This window comes from Hemicordylus capensis, chromosome 1 (genome assembly GCF_027244095.1).
Source record: "Hemicordylus capensis ecotype Gifberg chromosome 1, rHemCap1.1.pri, whole genome shotgun sequence".
NCBI classification, from domain to species: domain Eukaryota; kingdom Metazoa; phylum Chordata; class Lepidosauria; order Squamata; family Cordylidae; genus Hemicordylus; species Hemicordylus capensis.
The window spans coordinates 77502220-77515449 of record NC_069657.1 but is presented as its reverse complement, the minus strand read 5'-3'; the positions used below and the strand labels follow the sequence as shown (position 1 = coordinate 77515449).

Genomic DNA, 13230 nt, shown 5'->3' with positions numbered 1-13230 from the left:
ACCTTGCAGGGTCTCGTTGGGTGTAATTTTTGGAATATGCAGAGAGCTGTCACTTTAGACAGAAAAATGTTTTGGGCAAATGAAGAATAGGATTTGCCTCTCTCTAGTGAAATTCTCCAAGGATAAGTGCAAGGCTCTCAGCTTTCATATTTCTGAGCCAGTGGATCTGCTCACACTTTGCTTCAGTCATTAAAACCACACATCCACACTGCATATTATGTTACAAAGCACAGTGTGCCAGGAATACTGCAAGCTTGCATTCTCCTCTACATAACACCATAATTTACAGGGCACTCCACACTTATTTGCAAGGATGCAATAGAGAAAAAGCAAAGAAATGCAACCGAGATTACAACCATCAAAGGTCTCGGAACAAAGAATGTTATTTTTGCCCCATTCTGGGAAATGCATATTAGAACATAAGCAGGATCCTACTGGATCAGACCAAAAGCCCATCTAGTCCAGCATCCTGTTTCTAACAGTGGCCAACCAGATACCTCTAGGAAGCTCACAAGTAAAGCATGAAGGCAACAGTTCTTCTTGTGCCAAGAGATACACTATCTTTGAAAATGGAGGTTCCACTCATCTATCATGTTTTTTATTTACTTACTTACGTATCTACAGTTGCAGTTCTAAAATGCCATTTGTCCTAGGATGCCATGGTGAGGTACGGCAGGCTAGAAGTGTCACAGCTTCAACATATTAAAAGCATTTAATTAATCAAGTTAAAAAACACAACCATAATCAATAAAACCCAACCCAAGGTTATAATAGCTACACCCAACTTAAAGGCTGAATGCTGAGGCAAAAAGGCATTCCCCTTTCCCCAGCATGAAAGAATGGCATGGATCTCTTCTGGGAGGGAGTTACATAATCTGGGGGCTATCACTGAGAAGACTCTGTCCATGTGTATGACACACATGTTAAATTGCCATAGACAGACCTCCCTCCCTGAAGGATATTATGCTTTGTTCTGGTGCAGGCATGTGAGGTCATAGAGTTTCCTGTGTGTATACATAAAAGCCAGGACCTGGTTTTGTCACAGGTCAGCAGAGTGGGGCTATGGAAATGAAGGGGTGGAGTTATGCCAACTTGAATGGGCTAATTTCTTAATGGCCCCTACTGAGTTCTGAGACAGAAAATATAGAGGTAACAAATTGGTTAGGAAGGTGGTAATATTTGCCACATTCCCCTAACAGCGATGCCACTGCTCCTTCCAATATGCAGACCCTCTGTACCCCATCCTAATGATGACCATTTCAATGCTTTGCAAATATGGAATAATTAGCAATAGGATGTGACTTAATATGAACTTGGATTTTGAGGTCGCTTGCAAATTTCAGACAGGAAGTTGTGCTAAGCAAGTGCATTTTAATTCTTTCTTCCTGCAGATACCAATGTGGTACGGTACATCCAGCTGACAGAGATGAAGCTTAGCAGATGTTCCCAGAGGGAAAAAGAAGCCTTGTGAGAAGAAACCCAGTATGGTTGGCCTGCCTGAGTGGACCGGACCTTCCCAAGTAACCACAGGGTGGATTTTTCTTCACCATTGGCGCCACCTCAATTGACAGTTTCCCTGTCCACTCGTCACAACTTTTGATCTGACTGCAAGCATTTTGGGAGATTGTTTTTAAAGAAGAGGTTCAAACTCTGGTGTTGGCCATTTGCTGGCATGGTGATGCAGTGGTTCAGTGCCAGACTTCTTAGTACAATTGCTACAGTCAGCCATGTTCTAGGAGTCGGACTTGGCCCTGACAGTTTGAAGGGAGAAATGGATGTACTTTGCTTCCTATTTGTTGGTTGGTATCACAGCTGGAACAAACAGGAGGCTCACACCTTTTTTCTGGAATGCCTACACAACAACAAAGGAGGAGAGCCTTCAGCCAGCTCATGAGAGACAGACAGAAAGCCGGTTGGTAGTTCCTGTAGCAAATTTTCAGGCTCCAGAGAGATGCCACCTGCTCAAGATGCCATGCCAATGAGACTCACTTGCAATACATTCTGTTTAAAGCACAGACAAAGCATCCTTTACACAACACGCTCTAAAGACGGGGAAGGGCTTTGGGGTCACTGAAGAGATAATGTGAAAAACACTATATAGTCTGGGGAATAAAACTGTGGTATCATTTAACTAATATCAAATACATGTTGCTTAACAGGCTGGACTCCCACAAATTATTTTTAGAAGGCATGTTTGGGGCCTAAAGAGGCAGCATGATCTTGTAAATAGTCTCAGCTCAGGTAGTGGAAATAGGAACACTGAATTATGGTTTTGCCACCATCTTGCTGTGTGCCCATGGTCATTTTTACCATGACCTTACCCTTTCCGTGCCTGTTTCTCCATCTGTACAGTGAGGACAATAATGCCTCCCTAACTCACATGGGGTGTTGTGAGGATTTGTAAGTTGGTGTTTGTACAGTGTTAAATATTATTATTATTGGTACACTGGACTGAGTTTGCAAGCCTTCCATCTTGTTTTGGTGCCTCTCTGGATCTTTTTTCTTTCATTCATTCTTGGAACATTAATGGCAGTCAAAGGTACACAGTGAGCAAGCTGTAATCCCAAACCAAGTTAATCATGCTGTAATTCACACAAGGCAGAGCAGACAATGTGATATCTTGGCAAAGAGGCCTACAAGTAAGGTTCCACAGAATGTGCTTTATTCTCTAAGCACACGGCACAAAAGACAAAAGGGGCTGAGTCAGGGTATGGTAGTACTTTTCTGAGCAAACTGAACCATAGGACAAAACAAACAATAAGCAAACTCCGTGGAATAATGCCCCTACAGGTCATTCACATTCTGACAGACAGCAACTCTCCAAATCTTCCCTATCCCTACAGTGACCTATAGCAGAAGTTCTAGGCATGATTCAGTCATATGAATCATGATTCAGCTGGTAACCTCCAGGCTTGACTACTGTAATGCGCTCTACATGGGGCTGCCTTTGTACATAGTTCGGAAACTTCAGTTCGTTCAAAATACGGCAGTAAGGCTGGTCTCTGGGGCAACCCAGAGAGACCATATTATGCCTGTTTTGAAACAGCTGCACTGGCTGCCAATATGTTTCCGAGCAAAATACAAAGTGCTGGTTATTACCTTTAAAGCCCTGAACGGCTTAGGTGCAGGTTACCTTAGAGAGCGCCTTCTTCGGTCTGATCCCCACCGCACGCTAAGATCATCTGAGGAGGTCCGGCTCCATTTGCCACCAGTTTGTCTGGTGGCGACCCAGAGGTGGGCCTTCTCTGTAGCCGCTCCTGGACTGTGGAATGCACTCCCTGCAGACATCCATAATTTGAATTCTTTATTGAAATTTAGGAGAGCCCTAAAGACCTACCTGTTCGGCCTGGCCTTCCAGTGCTCTTAAATTGTTTTAAAGGGTCTTTGATGTTTGTGAACCGCCCTGAGCTATTTTGTAAGGGCGGTCTAAAAATCGAACAAATAAATAATAAATAAATAAATATGTAAGTGCTCTTAAGTCCCATTGATTCCAATGGGAAAGCTAAACACAATCCTACAGAAATCAAGGTGCGTACCTTTGGCTGGATTGTGCCTTTGGTTCTGTGGCCTGAAGCTCTCAGGTTCTTTTCAAGTACAAACACAGAGTTGCCTCATTGGTAGATCTAGTTCTGTATAGCCTGCTCCAGAGGTGCAGCATTAGACCCAGGATCTAATGAGCTTATGGAAGGTCCCATGCAAAATTGCACCACAGGCCTGGGCAGGAGTGCATTTGGGAGAGTGGGTTGGGGAAACCTACACAAGCTCCAGTGGATTCACACAGTTTCTTGACCATTCACAAACTAACTGGGACACAACATGTGTCCCTTGCTCCACAGTTCAAACACAAAACCAACTTGGCCATATAGTACATTCATAAGGAGAATGAATTAAAACCACAACACATGCTCCTTGCTTCACTGTTCTCATGCAGACCTTCTGAATCACAAACCAACTTAAGCATAGTGCATTTGTAAAATAAAATAAAATATTTTGTTTATTCTGATGTAACAGTTCCACTGTCACTAGGTGTGAAGTACTCTGTGGACAGAGATAACTCTTTCTGGCAGCTTTATTGCAGTAGAGAAAATTTATTTAAAATCACAGGATTGACCAATTTCCTTTAAATAAAAATACATAGAGTCCTGCCATCTTGGGCTACTTGAGTGCCCAATTTCAGAACTCTAAGCCTGGCTATTCTGGAAATGTAAAGGGCTGGGCAAAAGTGGGGGCAAGTTGCACTTTTTAATGAAGGCAAAGGACAGAAACCTTCACACGGGGATGGAATGATGGTCCAAGGGAGGGGGAGGCTTCAGTTATAAAGGTTTTTGTAATTTTCTACCATGAAACAAGCCAATTATAAATTTTTTGATGTTTTTTAAATTCAAAAAATCATTAAAAATCAATTCATTGACCAATCTGCTTCAAGATCAATACACAGTGTCCTGCTAATGTGTCCTACACCTGTGTCTACTTTTAGGACTTTTTTTGAAGTTTTTTTAAATTCAAACAATCATTAATAATCTATGCATTGACCAATCTGCTTCAAAATCAACAGAGTCCTAATAACCTGTCCTACATCTGTGCCAAACTTCAGAACTCTAGGCCAAGCCATTCCAGAAATAGAAAAGGAGTCCTTTTTTCCCCTTGGGGAACATCATGGGGCTCTGTAGGAGATTGGGTAGATGGACCTGGGCCCCCTGGTCAGTGCCAAACAGCATGCCTACCCTGGCCTGCTGTGACTGGCATTGACTCTCTAGGGTCTGTAGCAGGGGTTTTCCAGCTCTGTTACCAGAGATCTGTTAAGTAGAGAGCCTGAAGATGGAACCTGGGATCTCTAACATGCAAAACAGGTGCTCTACCACTGAGCTATAGTCCTATGAAAAGCTAATGTGAATTTTTGTTATGTTGGGGATTAAAATCCTCCAAATTTTATTAATGGAGGGCTGCTTAAGGACTCTGCATGTGGTTGGTGGGTGGCAGGGATTGTATAAGAAATCCATTACTGTTCATTTATTGCAGGGGGTTGTGTTATGGGGATATTACATTTTCTAGGCATTCAAAGCACAGTACTTTGAGCCTGAAATATGCACCTCTTCACTCAGATATGCAGCCACCGTGACTGCTATGTGGGATATATATGCATGACACACACACACCCAGCTCTCAGACATTTTCTGTGATGTGAAAAGAGATTTTGTTAGGTGAATAGCTACATACTGCATGCAGAGAAATAGATGGTTGGAGTGAGCCCAGAGACAAGATTTTTAAATGCCCCCCTCCTCACTGAAGCTCAGCTCATGAAGTAAAGAAATCTTAATTGTGGACAATGCAAGTCGTTTAATGGTACTAGAGAAAGACATGCTGTTCTGGTAGCTCCAGGTCTTAACACTCACATCAATTTCAGAGGATGAACACAACTAAAGGAAGCCCGGACGGGTGCACAACTGGGGGAGTCAGTCATGTGACATGCCTCTGGGCCCCCCTCCCCAAGGCAGTGGGCCCCCAGACAACTGTCTCCCCTTGCCCTATTATAGTTATGCCCCTGATGGGAAATGGTCACAACTCAAATAGAAAAAACATGCTCATAACTGGCCCTGAAAATTCTAACCTGAGGCCCACATTCGTATATACACAACATGGCTCTTTTTTTGGACCTACATTAAAACTCCCCTCAAACAACACAGGTGTTTCTAATCATTATCAAATGGAATTTAAAACTGAAACATTTCTAAAGGGCTATTTAAAAGTTTTTTCCTTGCCTTCATTCATTTGCTCAGCAGGATGTCCAGGTGACCTACGACTCAAGACCCCAGAAGGTTTCAAAAGAATAGAAGAGAACAACAGGAAAGTTCCCCACTTGAAACAGAAGAGTAATGTGTGACATGGTGCTTTTTCTATTAATATTTATTGTAGGTGGAAATGAAAGAACACCTGCAGATTTAATGATATCGCTCACTTCAAGTTTGCTACCGGGCAGGCATAAATTTCTGTCAAGAGACCTCCACTGTATATGTGTGGGTGGTTGCTTGCATATAGAGAAAGAGGGAGGGAGGGGAGGAGGGAGGGAGGGAGGAGAGAGTGTGCAAGAACTGTAACAAAAAAGCAAACACACACCCCGACCCCGACCCCCCCCCCACACACTTTGCTTCACTGAGAAACAAGTCAGATGGAAAAATCAAAGGAATACATCAAAGAGACTGCATGAGGGAAAGCAGGAACAAGTTTGGCTCAGGTGCAGTGTTGTGACACGATTAACAACACACCATGGGTCACCACAGCTGAAAGAATCAAACACCAATGTGAACAAATGTAGGCTGAGGACAAAGAAAAAGAAGGGAAACAACACAGAGAAGAACAGCATTGATATAATAAGCTCTAAAAATGGGAGGTGGTTTTCAACACTCACAAAAACCAACATGCAAAGAAGCCATTTCCGCTCAGCTCTAGAGAGGTCGTGGGAAAGCATTTATCACCCCTACTTAAGAATTGGTCATAAATACATGGAGCTCAGATGAGAAAGGAAAGTTTGTTGATCGCCTTTTCCCTTGGGCATAGAAGTAATGCCTTTCAATGGTTTTATCACAAACAAAGGGATTTCTGAATGATCCCTACTTACGTTAGCCTTTCTATGCTGATTATTTTTCATTTGGACTTTTCAAACAGTCATACACAGATGAGGAATCGCATGTGGTTTTCAGTGCTGGGGCTTCACATTCCCTTGGAGAATACTTTGACCGTGAGATGATTTTAGCCTAACCATTTCACATGATGAACATTTCTTATTAATGCATTGTACTGTTACAATGTTATTTTTAATTTTGAGAAGCAAGCAAATGATATAAGAGGTCAACATGTTTAATTTATGATTAATTTACTATGAAAAAGACTGGGAGAATATGGGAAATGGCCCCATGCCTCTTGCTTTGAGCATCTGTGCTCTGGCATCTCCTTCAATTATCTGAAGACTGATATGGCCGTGAGCTCTTTTTCCTCTGAGGGGGACTCTATGCAAAACAAATTGCTAAATCCACATAGTTTGTATCTAGATACATGTGAATCTACAAATTGGCTTGTGTACAGTTGGTGTGGCAGGGACGGGAGGTCTGTAGCATGGTAGGGTTTGGTTGTACGTTGGGTTTGTGCTGCCAGAGAATCAAACCAAGAAACCTATGCTACAGCCAGCACAGTAGTACTGGTGTCCACATGGGGTAAGGAACAGTGCTGGCTTACACTCTTGCTGATAGCAGCTGACATCCAGCCAAAGAATCAGTGCAAGAGCACTGATGTAGCACCAGTGCTTCTGAAGTGTTCCGTACTAATGGTGCATCAGTTCACACGTGTGTGTGTGTGTGTGTGTGTGTAATTTCAACAGCCTCCCCTTCCCCTGGTAGTCCTCAGAGGCACCTGAAATTATGTTCCTGGCGACAGCACAACCCTCAATAACATGTTTGTAGGCAACACAGAGTGCTTCATAAGGAAGAGGAGGTTGCCAAAATTTGCTTCCACTGCTGAGCTAGCAGTAGAGCTGTTAGTGACCTTTTCAGAAGCACTGGTGCTTCTCCCATTTCACCAGTACTTCCTTAGTCAGGATGTCCGTCAGGATCTCTAATATTTACTCACTTGGTCACTTCCTTCCTGATGCATTGGAACTGTAGCTATTACAGCATCAGGGAAGAGAGAGTATATGCAGAACTTCAAACATAAAACAGGGACTAATGTCCATGGATGATGCAAGATTCTTTCCTTTTCTGGTAGAGTTAACAATAAAGATGGAGGTGAATCACTGTGGTGTCTTGGATGTGACCCCCCTCTGAGGGGATGACCTTGGTAAAGTCTAGTTCAGACTCATATGTTAGCTATCTCCTGAGCAACACTACCCTTTATAAATAAATCCGTGCATTTTCCCTGATGTTGGCATTAAGCATGCAGTTTAAATGCATTGTAATTGCTGACGGAACTTTTAATGTTCAGCTTACCCAGAAGGAAACATATGGACAAATCCCCTCTCTGATTTTGCTTAGCAAAGGCAGCTGGGGGATTTGCACTTAGAAAGAGATGCTGAGCATCAAGCCCCTCCACCCCGCAATCTTTCAAGCAACAATGGCTTGTGACGGTAGCTGATTTGTCAGCCATTTTTATTCCTTTCTAGGTTTTGACAACCTGAGACAGACAGCTTGGAACAAAGTCAGGAAGAGTCAGCTTCCTGGGCAAATTATAGAAATCAGCTTGTTCAGGGAACCTTGCAGAAATAATACATAGTCAGATCACTCTAGTTTGCAGCATTGCTCCCTGCACAACATTATGAAAATAACCTTTTCTTTCTCTTGTATCACACAGGATCCAGAAATTGCTTTGATGAGCAACGGTTTGTAAATGGCTTTCCCTTAATTAGAAAAAGCTACTCATAGTGTGTTTAGCAGAGTAACATCTGTAACAGGGACAAAAGTGACAGGCTCATGAAGGAAAATTACTCAAAGTTGTCCCATTGAAATTAAAAGAACAAGTTAGGCATTGCCTTGTTCTTTTTTAATTTCACTTCTACACATGACTCAGATGAGAGAATAAAGGGTATGCTTATCAAGGTTGCAGATGACACACAGCTTGGGGGCAGGAATATCTAGTACCTTAGAAGAGGATTCAAAATAATCATAAGGGGCTCAAAACCAAGATGAACTATGACAAAGAGAAACATTAAGACGCTGCACCACCATAATGATCAGATCAGGTCCAATCTGATCAATTACATTAGGCCAACAATGTACGGGGGGTGGGGGTGGGGACCCTCATCAAATCAGTCCAGTAGCGTGGGGAATATTGGACTGATCCAACATATCGGTGGGGGCAGACATTGAATTGATCCGACATAACGACCTGGCAGCAGAATGGTAGGCTGCCTTTCTTTATTCTAATGCATGTAAAATGTTGCTGTGGAGACAGAAGCTGTGGTGTTTTAAATTGCTGCTGTTCTTTTCTGGTGGCTGGCCCATATTGCCCCAGAGAAGCAATGCTGTGGTGTGTCCTTCCTTGGTACTTTACTGGGAAGAAAACATAACTGCCTCCGAGGCATTTTCCCCACCAGTAACACGCTGGGGGTAAGACGCAACATCATGCTGTTGCTTCCTTTCCTGGGACATCATGGGCCAGCTGCCAGGGAAGAAAAGTGGCAAGTTAACCCACCACTGCTACTGCCCACACAGCAGCAGTTTTCCTGCATTAGAAGTAAAAAAATGGGAATCCACAACTCTGCTGCTAGGTACACCCCTCCCAATCCAATCCAATCCAGGATGTGTTGGATACTTGTACTGGATTTGATTTGAACAGACCCTACTGCGACTCTAATTTTTCAATCTGATGAAAAGTTGCTTGATAGGGTACAGTAAACTGGGTACAGTTATTGGCCCAATTCTATGCACAGCCCTAATGGATGCAAAATCCTACACTGAGGTAAGAAAAATGAGATGCATGAGTGTAAAATGAGGGAGACCTGGCTTAGCAGCAGCAACATATGTAAAAAGGATCTAGGTATATTGGTGGGCCACAAGCTGAACATGAGCCAGTGGTTGCTAAAAAAGCTAATGCAATCTTAAACTGCATTAACAGAGGTATAGTGTCCAGATCACAAGAAATAATAGTTCCACTCTATTCTACACTGGTCAAATCTCACTGGGAATACCGTATCCAGTCCTGGGAGCTCCAATCTAAGGAGGACATTGACAAGCTGCAATGGGTTCAGAAGATGCTAACAAGGATGGTGAGAGGTGATTACATTTTTTCGTGCTTGTGCCTTTAGTAACTCACTGAAGAGCTGGTTTTCATCACAGAACAAATGCTTCTGCCCAACATGGAGCTATCCCTGGTGCTGCAGCCCAGTACACGGGTCACAGTACCACCATTCTGAGACTTGTAACTTTGCTGCTTCAATTCAGTTACCCACCACATGCATCTGCTACTTGCTGACTACCAACTTCGTGACTGGATCTACACATGCAGCAAAATGAGGCGGTAGAATGGATTGTATTACTTCAGAAAGTAGGTGAGAAATATCATTAACCAGCTCCTCTATGTGTTAAAAAAACCACACTAAACAAAATATACATTCCTACAAATAGATAACTAGCAGAGCAGATGCATTTTATCCAACATCTTTTCTCCTTGCTAAGCTAACTCTTTCCCCAGCAGGGAGCATTTTATGTGGTGCCTCTACTTTCAGTCAAAAAGTGGTGCAGTCCCCTCTACCACCACAAGACTTTGTTACTGTAGGAAGTTAAAGGACTGCGCTGTCTCTTGTCTCAGACAGTGGAGGACAGACTAGTGAGTCAGAGGGCTAGAGGGTCAAGACATTGGCCATCCCTTCTCCACTGTTCTGATACTATCCCTTTGATATGTAGATTGCTAATCTCAGGGACTAACCTCCTTCCTCTCCTCTCTTCCCTACCTGCCCTTCTACCTTGCAACATGGCAAGCCTCTCTCCCTGCACTATGTGTGCAGAGAAGATGCAGAATCCATCTGCATCCAGCTAGCTAGCTAGATTAGAGATCCTAACTCCTCACTTTCTTATCTAGAATGGAGTTCCTTAATAAATGCCTTATATATTGATTTGAAACTATGAATTGGCTCCAAGTCATTTTACTCTCAGCACACACACATGCCTAACTAAACTACCGCTGTGTTGTGCCTCTGTGCACTCTGCTATAATGAGAAAGAGATTCTCTCACCACAGAGAATTTCCAACAGTTACTACATGTGTAGATCACCAAACCTGGCATTCTGCTGGGTGTCTGCAGACTTCTGTCTCAGCTGGAATGTGATACTGAGATATTTGTACTGGAGATACCAGCGATGGGACTGGGGACTTCACATAAGCAAAACCCATGTGTACTGCCACTGAACTGTATATATTCTTCAAACACACCTAAGTAGTATTCAATTTGGTATTCAGTGCCGAATTCAGCACTCTCATAACTTCAGCTTTCATGATTGAAAAACTAAAATTATAAAGTATATGTTTAGCTTTCAGGGCTGCATAGCCTCAGAAAAGCTTTAAAGTATGTGGGTGACATCCAGTGAACATCACAGGTGCAAGAGGATGGGCAGTAGTAACTGTATTTCAAACAATCAGGGGGAAACGTGTTGATGCCTTGCATATTGTTTCACCTTCTTGTGACTAGCAAGAGTAGAATAAGAACACAAGTAGAGTCCTACTGAATCTGACCAAAAAAGAGGAAGGGTGGTCCTATGCAATTCAGCATACTGCTTCCCACAGTAGCCACCTGATGCCTCCTGGAAGCCCATAAGCAAGACATGAAGGAAATAGTCCTCTCCTATGGCTGCTCCCCAACAACTGATATTTGGAGGTGTACTACTTCTGCACATGTCCATTCCATGGAGCCATCCAGGCGAACAGCTACTGAAAGCTCTCTCCTCCATGAAGGTGTCACATCCTATTTTAGGTCTTAGGTCTCTCCTCTAGGTGTCACATCCTATTTTAAAGCCTTACAAACTAGTGGCCGTCACTGTAGTTTGCAGCAGTGCGCTCCATCAATTGATTATGCATTGCCTTTAATAAGAGTAAAATTATACCAAACAAGCAAATATGAGAACTTGCCAAACTAGTGCAATTAATTCAAGTTGTATAATTTAGATATTCTTGGCAAATCATTTGGAGCAGAATTCAGATTCTTTTTTTCTGAGGAAAGTCTAATTATAACCTCATCCGAGCGGGAAAGCTACCGCCACAAAGCAGCAGTTACTCCATTTCATTTCTCCTTTCCCCCAGCAGACAACTGATGCTCTGGAAAAGCAAGGAGTGAATCAGTAGGCTTCCATTGTAATTGCCGATTGTATTTCTGTGCTAACATCAGCAGATATGATTTAACTCTCAAAAGGGGAGAAACTGCCATTTTTCAGGAGCCCCCATCCTGGGAATATAATTAGAAGACACTCTTAATTGTACTGTGCAGATAAGTAGTATTTTCTTGCTTTTTCAGCTTATTGTATAGTTTAACAAGACATTTACTTTAATTGAGGATTGCAGAACTTTAGGGAAAAGCAAGTGTCAGCTTAATGGGCTGTCATTACTCCTACCAGAGCCAGAGGAGGAGGGGGGAGTTCACTGAGGTTGAATCCTTGTCTGTAAGGGATTCACAGTGGGCTGCCACCATCCACTTAATTTTGATGTGGGAAAACCCACTCTCCATATAAGGTTCCTGAGTGGGTAAAGTGGCACAACCCTCCCAAAAAGAGCTGAGCAGTCCTTGGCCTCCAAAGGCATGTGGCTAAGGCAGACCCAAAATTAAGAATAGCACACTTCCACAACAAGGATTCACTATCTGATTAAAAGAAAAAGGTGTGCAATAAGAACAATTGTCTTTTCATAAAACAGATTATAGGAGAGAGTTTTCATTAAACTTGGCAACACAGATTCCAAGCAATCAATAAAGAAAAATAGCTTCCTTGACGTGTTTACCTGTACTGGTCCTTATTACAGGCTGCGGCCTTCCCATATCCCTAGCAGCTCTCAGCCTGCTGCTTCCTCAGGGCTTTCCTGGGACAGACTAACTGACCAAAGCTTTCTCCTCGCCAGTAAGTGGCTGAGTGTGTAGTTCCCACCCATTCCTACAGATTGGTTCTTCTGCTTTTAACTTCCCGGGCTTTTTCCCTTATTAGGAATGGCCCACCCTCCAGAAGTTGCTCTAGTGAGGACTGGTCCTCCCTTAAGCCTTGCTATGACTACATGTACCTTGGCTGAACCCCAAAACATAAAACAGAAATGAGATTTCACATGGTTGAGGAAATTCCTCAGTTCTCTCTTTACAGCGGTTTTCTCCAGAGAATACTAAAGAAACAAGTTGTTCTAGTAAGAACTAATCAGCCTACTTTCCTTTCCTGTCTCTACATCTGGACTAAATTTGGTGCAGATCAAGGTCCACAAGTTGGATCTCTTGCTCCTCAAATGTTCATGTGTCCACCATCCTGGATGGTGTGGATGTTGTCATTACAAACTCTACCATTGAGGTGTCCCTGTGTGTCATTCACTACAGCTGTTCCAAATTTGGTTCAAATCAGTTAGACATTCCTCAAGTTAGTGCACTTGTGCCTCAAAAGTTTTGCATCCACCATCTTGGATTGGGGTAGATGATATCACAAACTACGTTGTTGAGGTGTCCCTATGTGTCACTCACTGCAACTGTACCTAATTTGGTTTAAATTGGTTAGATCATCCCCAAATG

At 42.9% G+C, this 13230-nt stretch overlaps 1 protein-coding gene across 1 annotated transcript in view; it reads left to right on the top strand.

Annotated features, from left to right (window-relative positions):
- Positions 1-4003, top strand: part of TTC9 (tetratricopeptide repeat domain 9) — a 59112-nt gene extending 55109 nt beyond the window's left edge. Inside the window, exon 3 of the mRNA XM_053287306.1 lies at positions 1392-4003. Within this exon, the coding sequence (XP_053143281.1) occupies positions 1392-1471 (80 nt within the window). The 3' untranslated portion in view covers positions 1472-4003. The remainder of the gene's footprint in view (positions 1-1391) is intronic.
- The last annotated feature ends 9227 nt before the right edge of the window (positions 4004-13230 follow it).